Source organism: Mastigoproctus giganteus, chromosome 13 (assembly GCF_048544385.1).
Source record: "Mastigoproctus giganteus isolate SK-2022 chromosome 13, ASM4854438v1, whole genome shotgun sequence".
NCBI classification, from domain to species: domain Eukaryota; kingdom Metazoa; phylum Arthropoda; class Arachnida; order Uropygi; family Thelyphonidae; genus Mastigoproctus; species Mastigoproctus giganteus.
In genome coordinates, this window is record NC_143587.1 from 40,742,722 (window position 1) to 40,765,449 (window position 22,728).

A 22,728-nucleotide genomic window follows, 5' to 3' on the forward strand; every position below is an offset into this window, starting at 1 on the left:
TCCATTCTTTTGGTGAGTGCCCAAGTTTCACTTCCATAAGTCATGGTGGGGAGTATACATTGGTTCATTATTTTACTTTTCAGACAAACTGGGATATTGCTCTTCAGTATGTGACTATATTTCCTGAATGCTATCCATCCAAAATTTATTCTTCTCTTGACTTCCAGCCATTTATCATTATTACAGCTCATAACTTGTCCCAGATAAGTATATGACTCCACCTTTTCCATTACTGCTCCTTCAATCATTATGTCATTTTCTGTGACATACTTGTTCATCATTACTTTTGTTTTAGCCATATTCATCTTTAGTCCAAAATCCTTACTAACTGTGCATAACTGATTAAGATTTTCTTCTAATTCTTTGAGATTGTGGCTTATGACCACAATGTCATCTGAAAATCGTAAATGGTTTAGGTACTCTCCGTTTACATTGACTCCTTTCTGTGACAAGTCTAATCTTCTGAAAGCTTCCTCAAGGGCAGCAGTAAACAACTTCGGAGATATTGTGTCTTCTTGTCAAACTCCTTTCTCGATTTTAAATTTGCTACTGTCTTTGTCTAGTCTAATAAAGGATGTAGCACTCTCATATATTTTCTTCAAAATCATAATATATGGGGTATCTATGCCTTGTCTTTCCAGTGCCTGAAACATTGCCTTATGCTGTATGGAGTCAAATGCCTTTTCATAATCCATAAATGCCAGGCATAATGGTGTTTCATATTCATTTGCTTTCTCCATTAGCTGTGATATTACGTGAAGGTGATCCATAGTTGAGAATCCTGTCCTAAAGCCAGCTTGCTCTTTCGGTTGATTCTCATCAAGTATTCTTTCTAATCTGTTAGTAATGACCCTTGTGAACAACTTGTAGATGTGGGATAACAAGCTAATTGGTCTATAATTTCCAATTTCTGATTTATCTCATTTTTGTTGCAGCAAAACTATGGTTGCATTATTCCACTCCTTAGGAATCACACCTTTTCTAATGCATTTTGTGAAGAGCCTCGCCAGTTTTTGTGTTATGTCTCTTCCTCGCAATTTTAACAACTCTACAGTAACTTTATCTTCTCCTGGGGCTTTCTGATTCTTCATTTTCTTCAATGCATGTTCTACCTCATCAGTAAAAATATTGGGTATGTTGTATGTGTTGCTAATATCTTGGTCCTGAAAGGGCCGCAGAACCGAAATTTGTTCTTAAGTTCCAGTACATACTGCTTTTTCTCCTTATCTGTTATCTCAAAGACCTTCGTATTATTTACTCGAGTCAGTTTTTTTCCTTTCCTTTCCTACATCTATGTCAAGTTTGCATCTTACCATTCTGTGATCACTTCCAAAATTTACCTTATTCAGGATGGTAATATCATTCATGATATATCTTCTGTTAGTGAGGATGAAGTCGATTTCATCAGTTGTATCCATTTGGACCCTTCCATGTCCACTTTCTGTTCACCCTTTTCTTGAAAAAAGTGTTCATTACTGACAATCCTTGAGTTTCTGCAAATTCCACAAGCCTTTCACTTCTTTCATTTCTTTCACCAATTCCAAAATTTCCTATAGTTCCCCTTTCTGTGCAGGTTTGTCTTTTTCCAACCTAGATCATTGAAGTCCCATAACAATAGTGTAGTGGGTTTTCTGCTCATTCAGAAGACTCTCAATTTCGGTGTACATTTCTTCAACCTCTTCATCATCATGGCTCGATGTTGGTGCATAAATCATTATAACCTTTAGCTTGTACCTCTTAGAAATCTTGAGTATTAGTCTTGACACCCTTGGTGATGTACTTGCGAATTCCAAAATGTTGTTTTTTACATCTTTATGGACTAGAAACCCAAATCCACATTTGCCCCTTTCACTGTTTCCATTTGTGTACAGCAGATTTCCACTTGATAAAGTTATAAGTGATTCATTTTGGATTGGGAATGAGAGTAGCCTTGTGCAGGCAAAGTTTTTACGGCTCCAGAAAATTGAGAAGTTTTTTCTGTTTTAGTAAATTGGTATATTAACTTATTTTCTAGAGTAGCTTTATATTCCTAGTTACGATACTTAGTTTAAATTTTAATTTAGATAGAGATTTTGTAGGTTATTACTTAGTATCAGTAAGGGTATCCAATCCATGTGTTTTCCAAGTTTTGCAGCTCCGGTGAAAGGAACGTTTTTAGCTAAATTTAGCCACTTTATTGACTGTTATAATAAATTAATTTCTATAAGTAGCTTATTGACGTAGTCAAGATGCCTGGTTTATTCTGAATTGAGACAGCGAAATTTTGGAAGTTAAATAATACTTAAGTATCCGTAGATTTACCGTTTGTAACTTGCCGCCATTGTTATACGATACAACATTATATCCTGAACTAGATAGCGTTAGTTTAGTATAGTATATAATATTATAAATTAATCAGTAAAATTTATTAATCTTGTTAAACTTCATTGTTAATTAAATTGTACTTTTTAACTAATTACATATAACGATTTAGATTTTACAAACGTAACATTATTAATTAATACATAACTTGATACGGAAGTTATATAATGAACTCGGAGAAAATACTCAAAACTGAAGAAAATATATATAGATATATAGTGTTATAACTGCATTGGGATACAAGTTTAGGGTTATAATTTTGTACTGAAATTGAAATTTTATTTAAATTGAATTGAAATCATGAGTCAGACCAGAGCAGTGAAGCAAAAGGCTCAAGCTAATGGGAGTGCTATGGCTCAGGGGAGAACTGAGGGGGGCAGCTGCTCTCTGAATCACAGTCTTTTAAAATGCACTGTTTGCTTGATGTTTTGTGAAGCAATCAGGCACGTGACATGATATTGCCAAGGGGAATGTCATTGTGTGTGCCTGATGTAAGGAGTGTGAGGAAATCAGATGACAACTCAGCGTTGTTATGGGCCTATATGAGAGTTGAAGGACAGGGTTGATACCCTCGAAGAATCTAAATTGAAGGGCCTATCAGGATCTCAGCTGCCCACATCAATGCCAGAGCTTGCACTTGATCATCATGCAACACAGCAGCAACCCGCAAGGCAGAAGGCGCTGGTCCCACAGGAACTAGTAGTTGTTGGTGACTCTATTGTCAGGGAAATGGAGAACATGGTATGTAAAAAGGATAGGTGGAACAGGACCAGGTTATGTCTGCCAGGGATAAACGTTGATAACATTGTAGAGCAGATATCATCATTTAAGGGCACAAAAGGTGATATTGTTGTACATGTTGGCACTAATGATATAAGAGTAGAAGACTGGCAGAATTACTTAACAAGTACAGGTCACTGTTGAAAAAAAGCAGTGAATTAGGGTTGAATTTGAAAGTGTCTGCAATTCTGCCCAGACACGATAGGAGGGAATATATGATGAGAGCCTCGTCGATCAATTTGGCCCTGGAAAGATTGTGCAAGGCTCAAGGGGTAGAATATTTTTCTGCCTAGTCTGTACGTGTTAACAGGAGAGACTCCTTCTACAGGGATGGGATACACTTAAATAGAAAGGGTGAAAGAATACTTGCTGATGCTACTGACCCAGTTTTAGGTGGGTCGGAAAACTGCTAGCTTGGGAGGGGGGTAACAGAACTAATGGATTAACAGCAGCCACTGGTAGAGGTGAAAGTGATTCTTGCACTGCTTCTATTGGAATGTGCAGCAGCCTGAAAAACAAGATGCAGGGTATTTCAGAGACTGCTGGGAGTCATTGCGGTACAAGTAAACACATGGGTTGTGTTAGGGTAGCTACGAATAGGAACAGGTGCATGTGTACTTGCGTGTACAGCAATGCTAGGAGTTTGGTAAATTTCATGAATTTGAGGTATTGCTCAAAACATCAAAGGCAGATATTGTTGGGATATCAGAGACGTGGTGTCACACAGATATAAGTAATGCGGAACTGGAATTTGGGGAATACAATGTGTATAGAAAGGATAGACAGGACAGGAGGGGAGGAGGGGTTATGCTATTAGTTAAGAAACACATAAAGTCCAAGGAAGTGAAGCCAGTCGACATCGATGGACAGGGCAGTATCGAGTCAGTTTGGTGTGACATAAGCATAGGGAAATCAAAATTGAGAGTAGGAGTGTGCTATAGGCCTAATGACTCTGATGAGTATAATAAGATATTGTACAGGGAAATAGAGTGGGCCAGTAAATCAGAGAGTCTTCTAATGGGGGATTTTAATTTCAGGGATATTAACTGGAATTTGTGGGTTGGTCACTCACACACTAGCAAGGCTTTTGTGGATTTATTGGATGATTGTTTTCTACATCAGCATGTTCATGAGGCAACAAGAGGGAGCAATACTCTTGATCTGATTATCAGTAGTGATTCTTCATTCTGCAGATAAATGAACCACTAGGTGGCAGTGATCACAGTGTGCTGAAGTGGGATTTACTCAAAGAGGTAACTACCATCAGGGGTAAAGGGAAGGAGTTTTGCTTTCGTAAAGGCGACTACGGTGGCCTGAGACAGTATTTAAATTCTATACGGTGGGACCAACTGATGATGTTACCAACAGCAAATTCAAAATAGGAGGCATTCAAAGAATTTATCTTGGAAGCAACTAGGCTTTATATAACCAATTAAGAAATATTGTTCAAGGTTTAGGCCAAAATGTATGTCAGATGAACTAATGAGACATATGGTAGAGAAAAAAAATGCATAGGATACATATAAATTAATGGGTGACATGGAAGCCTATGACAGATATAAGCTGGTCTGTAACCAAGTCACAAAGGAGATTAGGCAGGCAAAGGCAGATTATGAGAAACCTTTGGCAAAGGATGCAAAGAAAAACAGCAAAGAGTTCTTTACCTATGTAAGTTCTAGAAGGAAAGAGTTGAATCAAATTGGTGCACTGGATATTGATGGTTCAACTGTTGATGATCCTGCTCAGGTGGCTAACAAACTAGAGGAGTATTTTACATCTACATTCACACATGAGAAGTTATATTCAGGGAGGGGAAATCCAGAGGTGAATTAAACTCTGGCAGTGAGCTAGATGATTTTGTAATAACTGAGAGCCAAGTGCAGGAGAAATTGTTGAAGATAAACATAAAAAAGGGGTGGATGGGATCTATCCAGTTATATTAAAGAAGGCAGCAAAGGAAGTAAGCAAATACTTAGCCATAATTATGAGAGCTTCTTTGGACTCAGGGGAGGTACCCATGGACTGGAGATGTGCAAATGTGACTCCAATTCACAAAGGAGGATCAAAGGGTGACACAAATAATTATAGACCTGTTAGTTTAACCTCTGTTCCAGGAAAATTAATGGAGGCACAGGTTAAAGAAGCACAGCAGGATCATCTAGACAATACTTCAGTTATAGCTCAGACACAGCAGTGTGGCATTGGAGGAAAATTGGTGCTACGGATAAAGGGATGGTTGAGCTGGAGAAGACAGAGAGTCGTAATCAATGGACACTGCACATCGTGGACTAATGTTATTAGTGGAGTCCCTCAGGGTTCAGTGTTGGTTCCATTTTTGTTTTCTGTATTTATAAATGATATATTGATGATTGTATAATAAGCTTAATGTCCAAGTTTGCAGAAGTTGGCAGGGTTGTTAAGGACACTAATGACAGTACGTTGCTGCAACAGGATCTAGAAAAGTTGAACAGCTGTGCTGAGAGATGGCAAATGAAGTTTAACATTCACAAATGTAAAGTACAGCATATGGAAAGCAGTAACCCCAGAGTAACGTATCAACTCTGTGGTACTACACTGACAGTGGTTGAGAATGAAAAGGACTGGAGGTAATTGTGCAGGCAGATATGAAGTTTTCTGAGCAATGCAGACTGTATGCAAGAGTAGCTCATGGTGTCTTGTCAATGATATACAGGAATTTTAAAAGCAGGGAAAAGGAGTTGATTATCCCCTTGATTATCTAGAGGCCTCATTTTAAAAAGCTTTAGAGCTGTTGGGACGAGTACAGAAAAGGGCAACATGATTAGTGAATGGAATGAAGGGTTGCTCCTACGAAGAAAAGCTTAAGTTTTGCAAATTACAGCGTCTGGAGACTTGGCACCTGTCGAGGTGATCTGATTGAGGTGTATAAAGTCTTGAATGTTTGGGCATGCTCAATGCTGATGGGATTCTTCCTCTTGCTCAGAATAATTACCTGAGAGCGCAGAAATTCAAATTGAGGAAAGACAATTGTAGAATAGATGTTCGGAAGTTTAGCCTGCGGGTAGTTAGTTGGTGGAACAGACTTCCATCCTTTGTTGTGGAAATTGATAGCTTAATAAATAAATTGAAGGCTGAGCTGGACAGGTATTTGGAACGAACAGAGGGGTGAAATGGGAGCGGGTGTGTGTGTGTTTTTTTTTTTTTTTTTTTTTTTGGCTGATGCTGAATAAGCTTGCTTTCTTGCATCTTATGCCTCTACTAATGCTAATTTCTTCTTCTTCTTCTTGTTTCAGCCGAACCGATGAAATTCCAATTCACATTTTCTAGTTCCTTTTCCAGCTCTAATATCCTGTCTTCACTGATGAACAATGTTATTTTGTAACAGGCTAAGTTTAGTTTCCGTGCATGGCAGCCTGGTCGTACCCAGAGACTCTTAGCACCATCTGCTTCGATTCTGATCCTCTTGCTGCCGTAAGAGGGGGAATGAAAGCCGCTGGGGACTGAGGGCCATTTGTTTCATTGCGCTGTCATATGCTGGAGGGTTTTGTCTTTTCCTCTTCACGCTGACCAGGTGCCTTGAAGAGAACCACTCTACTTGTTCATTGTCACCTAAGTGACGTAACAGGGCTTATCATTGTGAAGGTGTGCATGAGTGGATTTTAGGGAGGAAAGTCAACCGCACTTCTCCTAAATCTTCTGTAATAGAAAGATATTGGATCCAACAGTGTTTTAGATTGAGTGTCTGATAACACACAGAATACCTGATCTCTAAGCCCCATGCACAGTACTAACCACTATAGGTTATAATACCTCTTGTGTTTGGGATTTTCACAAAAAAAATAAATAAATAAATACTGTCCATTTAAAAATAGAAAAAAAATTATCAGATCAATACAAAGTGCTGGTGAACACTTTTTTTTTTTTTTTTAAAAAAAAAAAATATATATATATATATATGCAGAGAGAGAGAGAGAAGTTGAAAGAACATACTACTGTTAGCTTTGCAAGTAGTCCCATTATCTGTAGAGACGTAACTCGAATCACAGGAACATACGTAAGAACCATGCGTGTTGTGACAATGTTGGCTGCAAGGATGTTCTTCTTCACATTCATTAATATCTGTAACAAATTATAATCAATCAGAAACAATAAATATTCATCGAAATAATTACATATCTGTAGATTAAGAAAAAAATTTCTTCCCCTTGAAACGTGGACATGGTACATTTCAGCTCATTTTCATATAAAAATACAATAACGTGGAGAAGATATATTATTATTTTCATTAATAGCCATGTGGTGCAAGGAAGCCTGAGGCTTACGCTGCACTGGCCAAAAAAATTTCCGAGTTACCCTGTGTGTGTGCGTGCGTGTGTGTGTGTGTGTGTGTGTGTGTGTGTGTGTGTGTGTGTGTGAGAGAGAGAGAGAGAGAGAGAGAGAGAGAGAGAGAGAGAGAGAGAGAGAGAGAGAGAGAGAGAGAGAGAGAGAGAGAGAGAGAGGAATCATCAAGAAAGAGAAGAATGATGATATCCAGCTCAGGACCCTGGGTATGCCAAGCCCATACTCACCAGATGTGAGCCCCTAGGGTTAATATAATTTATTAAATCAGAAATTGCCATAATGGTTTGTGCTAAAAGTGTTAGGAAAATAAATCTGGAACTTGATCAAAATTAATATGAAATGAACTACCTCCAATAATATAGTTAGCATCACTTCATTCTTATTTGAAAAGTTATCTAGATTTAACCCCTACTGCTAATGGATGCTAGCTAGACTCTTTTAAAGAAGGGGTGTTTAGTTGAGCTCAAAGTTTTACAGCCACCACAATTAACACTGAGTTTGAGGACAAATAGATCTTAGAATTCGGTATTATATATAAAGTCCTGTCACAACAAGTATCCTTTCAGAAATTTTACTGCAATGAATATATGTATTTTTGAGTTCTGAATTACACTTTCATTATCATTAATGCTTTTATAAGTCTCATTTGAACAAAACAGTTCCGATTAAAAATTCAGTACAAGTTACTTTCAAAGTCCACCTACAAATAAAGAAAACCCTTTACATGAAAATCACGAGTATAGGAATAATGCAAGACTGGTTTTGTCGACCACATCTAAAACTCATTACCTGAAAACCACTAAACACACTCCATACTGTAAAGAATTCGATATTGGTTATTGTCCTCCAATGCTTTCTGCATTTCCTTAATCTTTTCCAAAAAATTTGCACTTTTATCAAAATGAATTGGTTGGCAGCAGATGTAATCCCCGATGCCCTTGTTTAAAAACTGGAAAGTGAATGAACCAAGTAATTACTATTACTATTAGTAGTAGTACTGACAAATCATGCAAGGAAGCAGGATTATACAGCATTAGCAAAAAAAAAAAAAAAATGCTACCTACCTCATCTGTCCATTCCATCTAATAATAAGTCTCATTCATCCTTAGATTTTTTTAAACTACCCACTTCCACAACACAGCAGGTGGTAGTTTCTTGCAACAAAGAAATACTCTCTGGTTCAAAGCACATTTTTGCATATCTAACTGTAGCCATCCTTTTTTCATTCAGTTTATGTCCCCTTGTGTGCATGCTGTCTGAGAAAAGGTTAGAATACCACCTCCTAAAACCCAACTACAACAATAACAGAATATTATCATCATTGAGTTTACTCAATCCATTTAACACCTTAAATGCTAAATTCAGGTGGTCTCCTCACACGCGCTTAATTTCCAAGCTTTACAATTTGCTGTGCCAAAGTCTTTTAAAGTCTTTTGTGATAAGAGAATTCCTTTGTGTTTTTGACTAAGATGGCTGCTCTTTTCTATAGCCATTCCAAGAGATCCACATCTTTCTTTAAATGAGGCTTTCAGACTTGTATGCAGCACTCAGTATGTGGCCTAAACAATGCCTTATAACAATGGGATAATCACCTCCTTGTTCCTGCTGGAAAAGTTCCTGTAGATATTGACACAATCTAATGGGCTGTCCTGGCAGCTTGCATACACTGTTCAGACAACTTCATGTAAAATTATCCCTAGGTCTCATTATCCATGACCTTGAGTGTGGTCCCAACTAATTGTTGTTATTCTGGAGTACTGCTGCCAAATATGAAATACCTTGCATTTATCAATATTAAACTTCAAATATCACTTCACATCCTATCTGCCTAATTTATCTAGGTCTGCTGCAGAGCATGATTCCTTATCATTAACCACTGTATTAACCAACCACTGTATCATCTGAAAACTTAGACATTAAGCTTGATATGCCTTCATTAGTATTGTTAATAAATGTTGTAAACTGTAAGGCACTCAGCATTAAACTCTAAAAGACTCCATTAATAATCTTAGTCCAAGAAAAGCACAGTGCCCACTGATACTACTCTATGTCTTCTGCTACTCAAACAGCAGCAGTTACTAGATTTTAATGTCGTAGTGCACCAATTTGTAAAACAGTCTTTTGTGTGGAACAGTATCCACACAAAATTACTGAAATCTAAATACAAATGATAAATTATTACATCCAGTGTCTTTGTTACTTTATCATTTTTTTTTTTTTTTTTATGAAAACCCCAAACACGAAAGGTATCAAAACCTATAGTACTTAGTACTGTGCATGGGTTGAAGGAGAAGGGGGGAGGGGGATGCCGGAAACTTTGCTCTAGAGACTAAACATGGGTTTTACCACTTCAAGCCTCCAATAAGCAAAGTGGTGGTATTTCACTGGTTGATGAAAGTCATCTACCACCTCATAGTAACTAATCAGATTGGTCAGACAGGATCTCCCCCATTAAAAGCCCATGCTGTCATTTCTGTATAATTCAATTTGTATTAAACTGATTGTGCAATACTTATTTAACCACTGACTCCATTATTTTTACTGGAACAAAAGTCTATAAAGCTTCCAGGTTTATAATTGCTCACATCACTCTTTGATCCTCATTTGTGAAGAGGATACCCTGCAAACCTTCAGTCTATGGGAAATTCTCCTGAATCCAAGGATGCTCTCACAATTATGTCCAAGGGTTTGCTTAACTCTTTTACTGCTTTTTTTTAAAATCTAAGTGGATAGATCCCATCGTATCAGCTTTAGACACCTTATTTCCATGCAACTTCAGCAAATTGTTTTCTCAGTTATAAAAAAATCATTTACCTCCCAATCGCAACCTGGGTACTTCTAGTGTTCCCATCTCTAAAGCATTCTTCACATGTGAATGTAGACGAAAAATATTTATTTAATTTGTCATTAGTTATGAGCCAATTTTCTTCATCCCTTTCCTTCTAGTATTAACATAAAAAGAGAATTTTTAATTTAATACTAGAAGAGAATTTTTATGTTAATACTAGAAGGGAATTTTTATGTTAATACTAGAATTTTTAAGTTAATACTAAGGCGTCAGTGACACGGTTCCCTCTAAGCTGCATGCATGCACGGCCGCACACTGATTTCTATGAAATTGCACAGGTACTTTTAATTCTTGTGCACACAGCTGACATACTAGATGGCAACAGGAGTATTAGTGGAAGAATGGATATAGGAAGGGGGGGTAGCTCATGCCATAAGATTCGCTATTGCATGACATGTTCCTACATCTTTTATTTACAAATACATAGTGCACAGTGAAAAGTTGTGTTAATTTTTATTTATACGAAAAAATTATTACATTACAAATATATAAAGGACTGTAGTGGTTGTAGTTTATCTTGTATGTTTTCAAGGTGAGTTTATTGTTATAAAAATAATAAAATACCACATATTTTTGTCAGCGGATCTACTGATCTGGATTTTTTTTTATGTATAACCAAAAATGTTTAGTATTACATAATGTTTTATTAAAGAAGGTAAAAAATGAAAAATTAAACTTTTTAAAAAAGTTTTATAAACTATTTTAATAATGCGTTAAAAATTTGCAATTTTTCCTAATATTTTATAATAACTTAGTTTCGAAAATACGGAGAATTAATAATATTCTTTAATTTTAAAATTTTTCAGATAAAAAATGCCCAAGACAAAAACTGAAGACATACATACATACTGAAAATAAAAGAAAAAAAAACTAGAAAAACATAAAAAGGATTTAGATAGGACTTAAATAAAAAGGGTGCAAGAATATTTGATGAGGCAGAGTTATTTTTGTTGTTGCTGTTAGGTTTGTTGGTGCATCAGCAACTGTGGCTATAATGCACTGATTTCTGACTAGTATATCTTTGTTTTTGGTGCTGATTCTGATAAAAATTCAAACAAGGTGATATTTATCAATCGATTTTAGGAAAACAAAAACATCATCCATATCCTGATGATCTTCTAGAACATTATGTAGTGTTAATTGATTGCAATTTTTGAAAAGTAAGGAGAAAGCAGTTTTTCGTTCTCTTAGATATAGTGGGCATTCGATAATGATATGCTTTACAGTGAGTGGACATGAACAGTTACTGCATTGTGGGGCATCTTCCTTTCTTAATAAATAACTGTGAGTGAGGTATGTGTGACCAATGCGCAGTCGCGTAGTACAGTTTCTTCTTTTCTATTTCCTCTCAGACTGGATCGCCACTGTTTGGGTTCTTTCTTTATTCCAAAAAGTTTATTATTTGTTTCTTTTTCCCCATATACGTTTCCACTGTTCTTTAGAGGTCTGCTGTATAATACATTTATAGTCAACATAAGGTGTTCTGAAATTAGAAGAGATAGGATTTTAAGCATTTTTGGCAGCTAAATCTGCCTGTTCATTTCCTGGGATTCCAGAGTGTCCAGGAATCCAACAAAAAATTATGTGGTGACCACGTGCATGAATTGCCATTAACTGAGTCCAGATTAGCTGTACCAGAGGATGACTGTTGGGGCGTTTACATTGCATACAATTCACGGCACTTAATGAATCGGTATATATTATGGATTGAGTATATGAGGCTTCTTTTATTTTCTCCAGGGCTAGTAAAATACCATACAACTCAGCAGTATAATTACTACATTCTGAGGGGAGCTGTTTGGTGATGATAGCATCCGGCAGGACTACAGCTGTACCAACTTTACTAGCAGTCTTGGATCCATCTGTATATAGCTGCACGTAACTCCTAAACTGAGTGGAGTGGGCCAGATGTAATTGTCTGATGTTAATATCTGGAAGATTATTCTTTCCCCATTTCTGGTAGTATTTTTCAATATGTATCGTGGGTAGTTGCCATGGCTGGATTTGCATGCTAGTATCCTGCATTATGTTATTCATGTTGAGTCCCCAGCTAGTGTTTAGAGCTTGAAGCCTAATGCCAGACGGTTTGTTGAAACGTGATTTAGTTCGATAGAGGTTTTCCCATTTTGGTCTGAAGAGATATTGCCATATCAGGTGATGTGGAAAGCTGCTGATTTTAGCGGCATAATTTAGGAGAAGGATTTGTCGCCGAAGGTCTAGCGGCGGTTCATTGGCTTCCGTATACAGACTTAAAATGGGGGATGTATGAAAGGCACCCAGTGCTATTCGAAATGCACTATGATGAATGGGATCAAGCCATTTCAGTACACTTGGCCTGGCTGAGGCGTATGCAGGAGATGCATAGTATAAGCGGGATCTAATTAATGAGCGGTATAAATGTAGCAACATGTACCGATCTGCACCCCATGACATAGAGGAGATTACTCTGAGAATATTTAATTTCTTAAGACAGCTGGTATGAATATATTTTATATGTTCAAAGAAGTTTAATTTTTTATCAAGTATTATACCCAGAAAACGAGTACTTGGTTGAAATGTAATACAATGGGAGTCTAACTGAAGGTTTGGATCAGGATGCAATGAACGTTTATGACAGAAGTGTACTGCACTTGTTTTCGATTTAGAAATTCTGTAGCCATTGTTTTTGGCCTAAGAGACTATTCTATTAATGGTGCCTTGTAGTTGTCTCTCAATAAGTCGCATATATTGAGAATGACATGAGATGGCAAGGTCATCAGCATACAGGTATGCATCAACTGTGTTAGGTATACAATTGGTTATAGAATCGATCCTGATGGCAAAAAGTGTTGCACTCAGCACTGAGCCCTGGGGAACTCCCTCTTCTTGAACATATGTTCCAGAAACTGACGAGTGGAAGAGGACTTGGAAGGATCTGTTAGATAGGAAGTTCTGAATAAATTTCGGGAGATGACCCCGAAGACCAGAGTTATGTAAGTCCCGAAGAATCCCATAACGCCAAGTTGTATCAAATGCCTTCTCGATGTCTACGCATATCATAACAAAGTTTTCATTTCTTAGAAAGGCGTTCCGAATATTTGCTTCCGCTTTGATAATGAGATCAAGCGTCGATCTACTTCTCCGAAAACCATATTGGCTTGGACTCAGAATGTTTTGAGTCTCCAAATACCACGTTAGTCGGGTGTTAAGTATTTTTTCCATTGTTTTTCCCAAGCAACTTGTTAGGGAGATAGGTCGATAGTTTCTTGAATCTGTGTGGTCTTTTCCTGGTTTTAGGAAGGCTAGCACATAAGAATGGCACCAGCTGGTGGGGTAATATTCCTCTAAGAAAATTCTATTATAGAGTAGTAAGAGAGCACTTAGTGATCTTTCACTTAAATGGGAAATCATTGCGTAATAAATTCCATCAGGAGCTGGGGCACTGTTTTTCACTTTTGTGAGCACATTAAGCAATTCAGTCATGGTCAACGGCAGATTGTTTGAATGTTGGAGAGCGGTATTAAAATTCTGTTTATACTTTTCTGTACTGCATTTTAGCATCTGAAAGGGTGGTTCATAGGCAGAAACAGCTGAGAGTGATTCAAAAGACGAGCTGAATGCATTAGCAAGTTCCTCAGGTTCAGAAATTTCCTTTCCTTTCAGAAATAGCATCGGAGCAGTAGCAAGTGAGTATTTGCCATTGATATGTTTGATTTTTTTCCAGACTGTAGCAGTATCTGTGAATCTGTTTATTGTGGCAGCATAGCACGCCCATGCTTCTTTTTTACTCATTTGTCTTACATAACGAGCCTTAGCCCTTGCTCTTTTAAACTGTAGGAGGTTGGCTGTGGTTGGATGTTTTCTAAACTGATTCCAGGATTCATTTCTTTCTCTTTTAGCAATGCTACATGCTTCATTCCACCACATTTTTGGATGGAGTCGGATTTTAAATGATGATTTCGGGATAGCAGATTCAGCTGCTGTCATTATTCGTTCTGTGATATAGCTTACTGCAGAATCAATCTTGTCAGTTGCAATGATAGTGGAATCTAAATGAGCTATTTCTTGATATTTAGCCCAGTTGGCCTTGTCAAATTTCCAAATTGTTCTAATTCTGTTGAGCGGGGGAGACTTGTACAGAAATTACAGATGATCGGAAAGTGATCACTACCAAGAGGGTTGTCAGTAACTGTCCAGTCTATGAGAGGAAATACTGTTGGAGAACATACTGTTAGATCAATGGCAGAGCTTGAGCCAGATGGTACATGAACATATGTGTGATCACTGGTGTTTAAAATAGTTAGATTGTGTTTATCCAAGAATTTCTCAATTATTTTTCCTCTGTAGTCAAGTTGTTGAGAACCCCCATAGGGGGTTATGGCCATTCCAGTCACCCAGAATACAGAAAGGAGCGGGTATTTGTCCTACTAGGTCATCTAAATCAGCAAGGGTGTAAGCGTGATTTGGTGACAGATACAATGAGACTAATGTTATCGTTATGCCAATGGTGATACGGGCTGCAATTGCCTCCAATGCTGTTTGCAAGGGAACAGGTCTGGAGGGAATTGAAGAGTTTACTAACAGCGCTACTCCTCTGTGTGCTGCATTAGAGCAGTTTCTATCTTTTCTATACATGGTGAAGTGTTTAATTGTTATAGATACTGCATTCGTCAGGTTTGTTTCTTGTATGCATGCTGCGACGGGCTTATATTCACTTAGGAGATCATAGAGGTCATCTAAATTAGCACGACATCCACGACAATTCCATTGAATCACTGTGTGCATTGTTTGGTTTTAAATGGAGGGTTTGGTTTCTTACTGCGGATTTTTTTGTTTGCGCTTGTCTACTTTTGCTTTTTCTTTTTTTGGGAAGACTGGCCTACCCATGTCAATGTCATCCTCTGGATCAATCTCAAGAATTGAATCATCTTCATCTGTCTTTTCATCAATATCCATGGTATCGGATATAAATTTAGTAGTGTTGCTTCTTTCAGGAGTTTTGGCTCGTTCATTTGGTTGTTCATTAGGCTTCTTATCCAGAGGTATTGTTACAGGAGTATTTGCTTCTCGAGTAGCCTATTTCGGAATAGGAGTTTCTACTGAGCGTAGCCGTTGGGTAACTGAAGCATATGTAGGTGACTTAGCAGGTACTGCAAAGTGTTTTTTAGCTTCTTGATAGGATACTTATACTTATATAAACTCTAAAAGGAAGGGGATGAATCTGATTGGTCCATTTGACATCAATGGTTCGACTGTTGATGATCCTGCTCAGATAGCAAACAAACTGAATGAGTATTTTGCATCTACATTCACACATGAGGAATTATTAATGCTTGAAAATGGCAGAAGGTTATCAAATTGTAGCAGGATACTTAATGATTTTTTTAATAACTGAAAGCAAAGTGGAGGAGAAATTGTTGAAGTTAAACATAAGAAAAGCACCTGGGGTTGATGGGATCTATCCAGTTATATTAAAGGAGGTGGCAAAGCAACTAAGCAAACCCTTAGCCATAATTATGAGAGCATCCTTGGACTCAGGGGAGGTTCCCACGGACTGGAGATGTGCAAATGTATCCCCAATTCACAAAGGGGGATCGAAGGGTGACACGAGTAATTACAGACCAGTTAGTTTAACTTCTGTTCCGGGTAAAATAATGGAGTCACTGGTTAAAGATGCATTGCAGGATCATCTACACAAGACTGCAGCAATAATTCAGACACAGCATGGGTTTGTTAAGGGAAAGTCTCGTCTGACAAATATGATAGGATATTATGATGTGGTTACAAAGGAACTGGATGCAAAAAATAATTTTGATATCATATATTTGGATTTCAGGAAAGCTTTTGACACTGTTGCGCATGGAAGACTATTGTACAAATTGGAGCAGAATGGTATTAAGGGTAAGTTGCTACAATGGATAAAAGGATGGTTAAGTGGGAGAAGACAGAAGGTGGTAATCAATGGGTGCTGCTCTTCGTGGACTAATGTTATTAGTGGTGTCTCACAGGGTTCGGTGTTAGGTCCACTGTTGTTTTGTACATTTATCAATGATATTGATGAAGGTATATCAGGCTTAATGTTGAAGTTTGCAGATGATACAAATGTTGGCAGGGTTGTTAATGACAGTAATGGCAGTGTGCTACTGCAACAGGATCTAGATAATTTGGGCAGATGGGCTAAGAAGTGGCAACTGAAGTTTAACCTTGACAAATGCAAAGTACTGCATATGGGTAGAAGTAACCCCAGAGAAACGTACCAACTGTGTGGTACTACACTTAAGGTGGTAGAAAATGAAAAAGACCTGGGAGTCATTATGCAGGCAGATATGAAGTTTCCTGAGCAATGCAGACAGGCTGCCAGGGCAGGTCATGGGGTTTTGTCAATGATATATAGGAATTTTGCTAGCAGGGAGAAGGATTGTCATGTGATTGTCCGTCTGTATAAGGCAATGGTCAGGCCATGCCTTGAGTACTGCATACAGGTCTGGAGGCCTCATTTTAGGAAGGATGTAGATTTACTTGAGCGTGTACAGAGAAGGGCAACAAGATTGTTGAGGGGAATGAAGGGATCCTCTTACCAAGAGAGGCTTAAGTTCTGCAAATTGCAGTGGCTGGAGACTAGGCACCTGCGCGGTGATCTGACTGAGGTATATAAGACCTTGAATGGGTTGAGCATGCTGAATTCTGATGGGATCCTTCCACTTGTTCAGATTACGAACCTAAGGGGGCATAAATTCAAATTAAGAAAGGACAGTTGTAGAATAGATGTGCATAAATTTGCCTTTAGCCAGTGGGTGGTTAATTGCTGGAACAAACTTCCATCTGTTGTTGTGGAAGTTGATAGGTTGAATAAATTTAAGGAGGAACTGGACAGGCATTTGGAGGGAATGGTGTGATTTTTTTTTTTTTTGGCTGATGCTGCATAAGCTCATACACTTGCTTTCTTGCATCACATGTCACTACTACTACTACTACTTTCTGCTCAATCTTATATTTTTGAATATTCTTTTCTCTTTTCCATTGAGGGCATTCCTTAGAGAAGGCAGAGTGGTTACCATAGCAGTTAGGACAAATTTGCAATTCAGTGTTACAGTTTGTGTGTATGCTCTTTTGATCCGCAGTTAGCACAAGTGGCTACACCTCTGCAGACAGCTTGGGAATGACCAAATTTTTGGCACTTAAAGCACCGGACTGGATTTGGAATGTATGGTCTTACTTGGCATCTAAGATAACCAGCTGTAATAGAAGTAGGTAGATTTGGTGTTTTGAATGTTAGGATCACCGCCCGTGTGGGGGCAGGCTCTCCATTTCTTTTAATAACAATTCTTTTGGCTTGTACCACGTTTTGATCTCTTAGTTCATGCACAAGTTCATCCTCTGATACGTTTAATAGATCCCACTCTGATATTACCCCTTTAGAGGAGTTTAAGGTGGCATGTGGGGTAACCGTCGTGGGAATTCCACCGAAAGTAGATATTTTCAATAGCCTCTCAGCATGTCTATGTTCGGTCATTTCAATCAATAAATCTCCGGATCTTAATCGCCGAACCATTTTTGGAGGGCCAGCCACATTTTCGAGACATTTCTGTATCAAAAATGGGGCCAGCTTACTCAATGGTTGGTCTGTGGAGGAGTGTAGTATTACAAAGAGTGGTGTGGTCTTATCCGTTCCTTCTTTTTTTTGTCTCTTAGCATGGGATACATTTGTGTCGTCACGATCTGGATTATGTTTGTCTAGGTCTGAATCATAAGATCCACAAGAAGACTGTTTATTTTTGTCCATCATTGCTCCTTTTTGCCCTGGGAGGGTGTCTTTCTTCTCCCAGGTTTCCAGCCACCAGTGGTGCCACCAGTGACCAAGCGATAAAGTAAGGTTATTTGTTAGTGCATTAGTAAATTAGTCCTATGTACAAGAAGAAAGGCGTCTTTCCTTTCTATTAGGTACGCTAGCTTTTTTACTTTAGAAGAGCAAAATTATATAACTCTTTAAAAAAATGAAAAATAATACTATAAGTATCTGCCGCTCTTTACGAAAAACGCTTCAAAATCACTCAGAAATCGCTATAATCACTCGATTGGCACTCGGGGCCAGAGTTATCTTTATTCAACAGTAAACCAAAAGCTATATTTATAATGATATTCACAAACAATCACAAGGTTAAAGCAGCACTTACCTTCACAAACCCGACCACCGTCCAATGGTCTAAATCCATGTAAACAGCTGCATTTATATCCAACAGGCATGTCTGTACAAGTCTGAGCACAGACATATTTTGAGTCACACTCATTTACATCTGAAAATATTATTCATATGTTAAATCTATTAATAAATGTACATAAAATAATATTGACTGCTATCTGAGTATCAAGAATAATACTTTTGATTCACAAATTCATATCCAAATTTCACAGTATAAACTATAAAACTTGAATATGAATTAATTTACATGGAGTTATTTTAAATAAATATTCTGAATACACTCTGAATAGATAATCATAGGCTGATAGAACTTAATAATACACTCGCACACCTTTGAAATCCTAGTCCTGAAAAATAATCTGCTTTTTTCTCATTCTTTTGGCCCCAAGATAGCACAGGTGCTACTATGAAAGGTCCATGAGAACTACTTATGTATTCCAGAACTATGCCAATTATACTACTTTGGTGCATTGCCAGTGTCTTGGGCATCTCATTTGAACATATTTACCATAATAAACAGAGGGTTTTGCTATGAAAAAGGTGTCAGCATGACACCCTTTTCAAGAAACTCAAAAGCTGTTGAGAGCAGATCAAAAATCCATGAGTAGTCAATGAACATTTGCATCATTTTCAAGTAGATCCAGCAAATTTCTTTACAATGTTTGTGACCGTGGATGTCATATGAATCCATCACTTTCAGCCAGAGACAAAGAAGCAGTCCAAACACTGGAAACACAGCTCTTCTCCCCTGCTGGTAAGGTGATTGTATCATGTTTTTGGGATGTTGTGTAGTGTTGCTAGTGGATTACTTTAAGAAATGCCAGAGAGTCACAGGCAGAATATCATACAGACCTTATGAGGTGTTTGTGTGAAAACATCAAAGACAAATGCTGAGGGAAAACTCAGAAAAGGAGTCTTGTTCCACCAGGACAACATGCCAGCTCACAAGTATGTCACTACCATGGCTGCAATGTATGAGTGTGGCTTTGAAATCTTGGCCTATCACCCATTTTTATCAGATCTAGCACCACTGGATTTTCACCTATTTCCTAATTTGAAAAAATATCTGGCTGGTATCCATTTTCCTAATTACAGTGATGTCATTGCAGCAGTGGATGTATTGTTGGAGGCCCATGAGAAAATTTACATCACACCTGGAACCAATGCATTAGCATCAGATAAGCCCTTCATACTCAGGCCATGAGCTTTTCAAACGTCCCTTGTAAATTATGCTATTTAAACTGCTGAAGGCTTAGAAGTAAAGCTTCTGCAGTCTTCTGATATCAAATGGAAATCATGGCAATTTGAATATTAAGAAATGCAGAGTTAACTTTCTTCAATCCAAAGTTATAACTTATTTCATTTTACATACAACAGGGAAATTTATTTTTTAAAGAAAACTATGGAGTGTATTTAGTATTTGTAAAAGAATAAGAGAAGTTTACTTCAATATGATACAAAAAACATTTCCGTATGATACTCTCCAGAAATGAAAACGAAAACAATTAGAAAAAAAAAAAAAAAAAATCAAAAATCTTAGGTTACAGTAAGAAATAATTAAAAATCAAATGAACACAATTAAAACTCAATTTAACACAATTAAAAATTAAGTAAAAAATTAATTTAACGAAAAAAAAAAAGCAAAACGATTTTCCTTCCTGAAGCTGACATTGCTTTTCGACCGTGTCTTGATCACAGGAATGAAAATTACCAAATAAGGGTGAGCATGGAACTTAAATAGGGATTATTTGTCTTTGCGCACGTGTATAAAGGACCTCAAGTCGGAGATTAGATATGGCGGGTGAACATTAACAGAATTCCCATGTAATTTAATTTCAATGGTTTCTGCAATTTCGAGACATTTATTACGAGCATTAATACTCGTATAATTATGTTGGACACTAAGTATTTTGGCCTCGTTAAACAAAAAAGTATGTTTTTCATTAATAGCATGAAAGGCAATTCTGACGCTGCTGAACAAGAAGCACAAACTGAGGCCATGTGTTGATTAACATGAAAATTCAACTGTGTAGAACCCTGATAAGACGAGTTGTAATCACTGCAAAAAATGTATACTAGGGCATTTATTTGTTTTGTGAACAAGGAAAGGACTGAGCATTGTTCCGTATAGTGTGTAATTTCCATATTGGCCTGGCTACAATTTTAAATTTGGTATCTTTAAAGAATCTGTTAAATTGTTTGTGCTACTGTTCAACATATGGGACAGAAATAAAGTATTTTTTGATATTGCTATTGTTGATTGGTGTATTTTTTTGTATTCTATCCTTAGCTTGTACCCTAATTCTGTTTATTGTAGCAAGTGGATAACCCCTGTTTAAGAATCTGCTGGTTAATATTTGTATTTCTGAGTCCAAAGCAGATTCCGTCGTTGAATATTTATAAGCATTGAGAAATTGATTAAAGATAATCGATCTTTTGTAGGTGAACAGGTGATAGCTGTTATAATGCAGAAGCATATCGGTGTTTGTAGGTTTACGATAGATGTTAAATTGGATTTTATTCGCGAGTAAGTGTGAAATTTAGAAAATTTAATGACTTAGTATCCGTATTCTCCCTCTCCAATGTAAATTTGAGTCTAGAATGAATATTATTAAATGAATGTAAAATGTCTTGGATAGTGCTACTATCGGTAATGACTAGAATATCATCTAAATACCTCCCATATGTGATACGGGGTAGAAAAGGCATCAAATGTATACATTTCATCATTGAGAGATAGATCTCCGATATTAGGCTGTTCAGGCTTCATCCAACTGCCACAAAAATTTGTTTGTATACTTTGTTTCGAAAGGTGATATAGTTGGCTTCAACTAAGAGTTTAATTAAGTGAAAAATTTCCTTAATAGGAAGCTTTGTATAATTAATTGGTATTGAGCTATTATTTAACATATCTCAAAGAATATCTAATGTTTATTCAATGTTTAAGTTCATATATAATGAGGAAACATCTAGTGAGAATAAATTATTATTACCGCCAAGTCTACAGTCCTTAAGGTTATTAAATAGTGTATCATAGTTCTTAATCCCAAACTGTATCACCTGTCTAAAGGGTTTTATAATGCTATATACATGTGTGGCCAAGGATGAAAACGCCGAGTTTCTGTAGGAAACAATAGGCCGAATAGGAAAGCCGGTCTTATGTAATTTTACATGACTGAAAAGTGCAGGAATATTGTATGTTCTGGCCTTCAATTCCTTTAATGTAGTCATTTTTTCCATACGTATCGAAAAAATGACTCGTCTTATTAGGGTTCTATGCAGTTTCCTCTAAATTTTCGTGTTAATCAACATGTCGCCTCAGTTTGTGCTTCTCGTTCAGCAGCATTAGAATTGGCCTTTCATGCCGTTAATGAAAAACATACTTTTTTATTTAAAAAGGCCAAAATATTTAAGTGTCCAACGTAATTATACGAGTCTATTAATTGAAGAAACCACTGAAATTAAATTACATGGCAATTCTGTTAATGTTTGCTGGCCATATCTAATCTCCAACTCGTGGTCCTTTACGCGCATGCGCGAAGACAAATAATCACTAATTAAGTTCCATTCAACCCAACCGAAGTTCCGGTCAACCCTTCTCTATCTCTTCCAACATGCAGTATGATTGACGATTTTTGAGGTTATGATGAACGTCGTGGCGAGATCCAATATTCCTTACATTTCGAGAGTACAGCTCTAAAACGGTGTTTGCAGGCCGGCCGCTAGTTGGTACAACGGACCGAACCTATTGGTAACTCTCTAGGAGGCTTCTGGATCAGCCAGTGTATAATCTTGCTACCTCTACTCTGCCAGATAGTGACTGGAGGGAGTCCGAGTAGTGTGTATGCGGGGAGCATTGTCGAGGCCACGTTATGCCAAGGAACTGGGTATATTCTTACCATGTGTATGCCATATCCAAAAATTTCATTACTTCATACAGCATGTCCCACCCACTTTTTCTTACCATTGAATACACCATGAATTGTCAAACTAATAGAGCAAGCTTATCTGCGAAAAGATCTAAACCTCCCAAGCACTTCCTAATTCATTTCACAAATATACGTGGTCTCAATTCTAATCTCAATGATGTCCATTTCCACTTGCAGTGTGCCAAACCCCATGTACTTTTTCTGAGAGAATCTCAGTTATCGGTTGATTCAACTACTGCTCATCTCAGATGCCCAAATTATTCGCTGTATGATTCCTTTCGCCTCAAAGGTGGTACTTGTGCATATGTCCG

General features: G+C 37.4%; 1 protein-coding gene across 1 annotated transcript in view; it reads right to left on the reverse strand.

The window, feature by feature from the left end:
- The window catches only part of LOC150075985 (prolow-density lipoprotein receptor-related protein 1-like), a 1,358,636-nt gene that overhangs the window by 509,259 nt on the left and 826,649 nt on the right, over positions 1–22,728 (reverse strand). Inside the window, 2 exon segments of the mRNA XM_090387555.1 lie at positions 7,111–7,239; positions 18,463–18,582. Coding sequence (XP_090243681.1) covers positions 7,111–7,239; positions 18,463–18,582 — 249 coding nt within the window.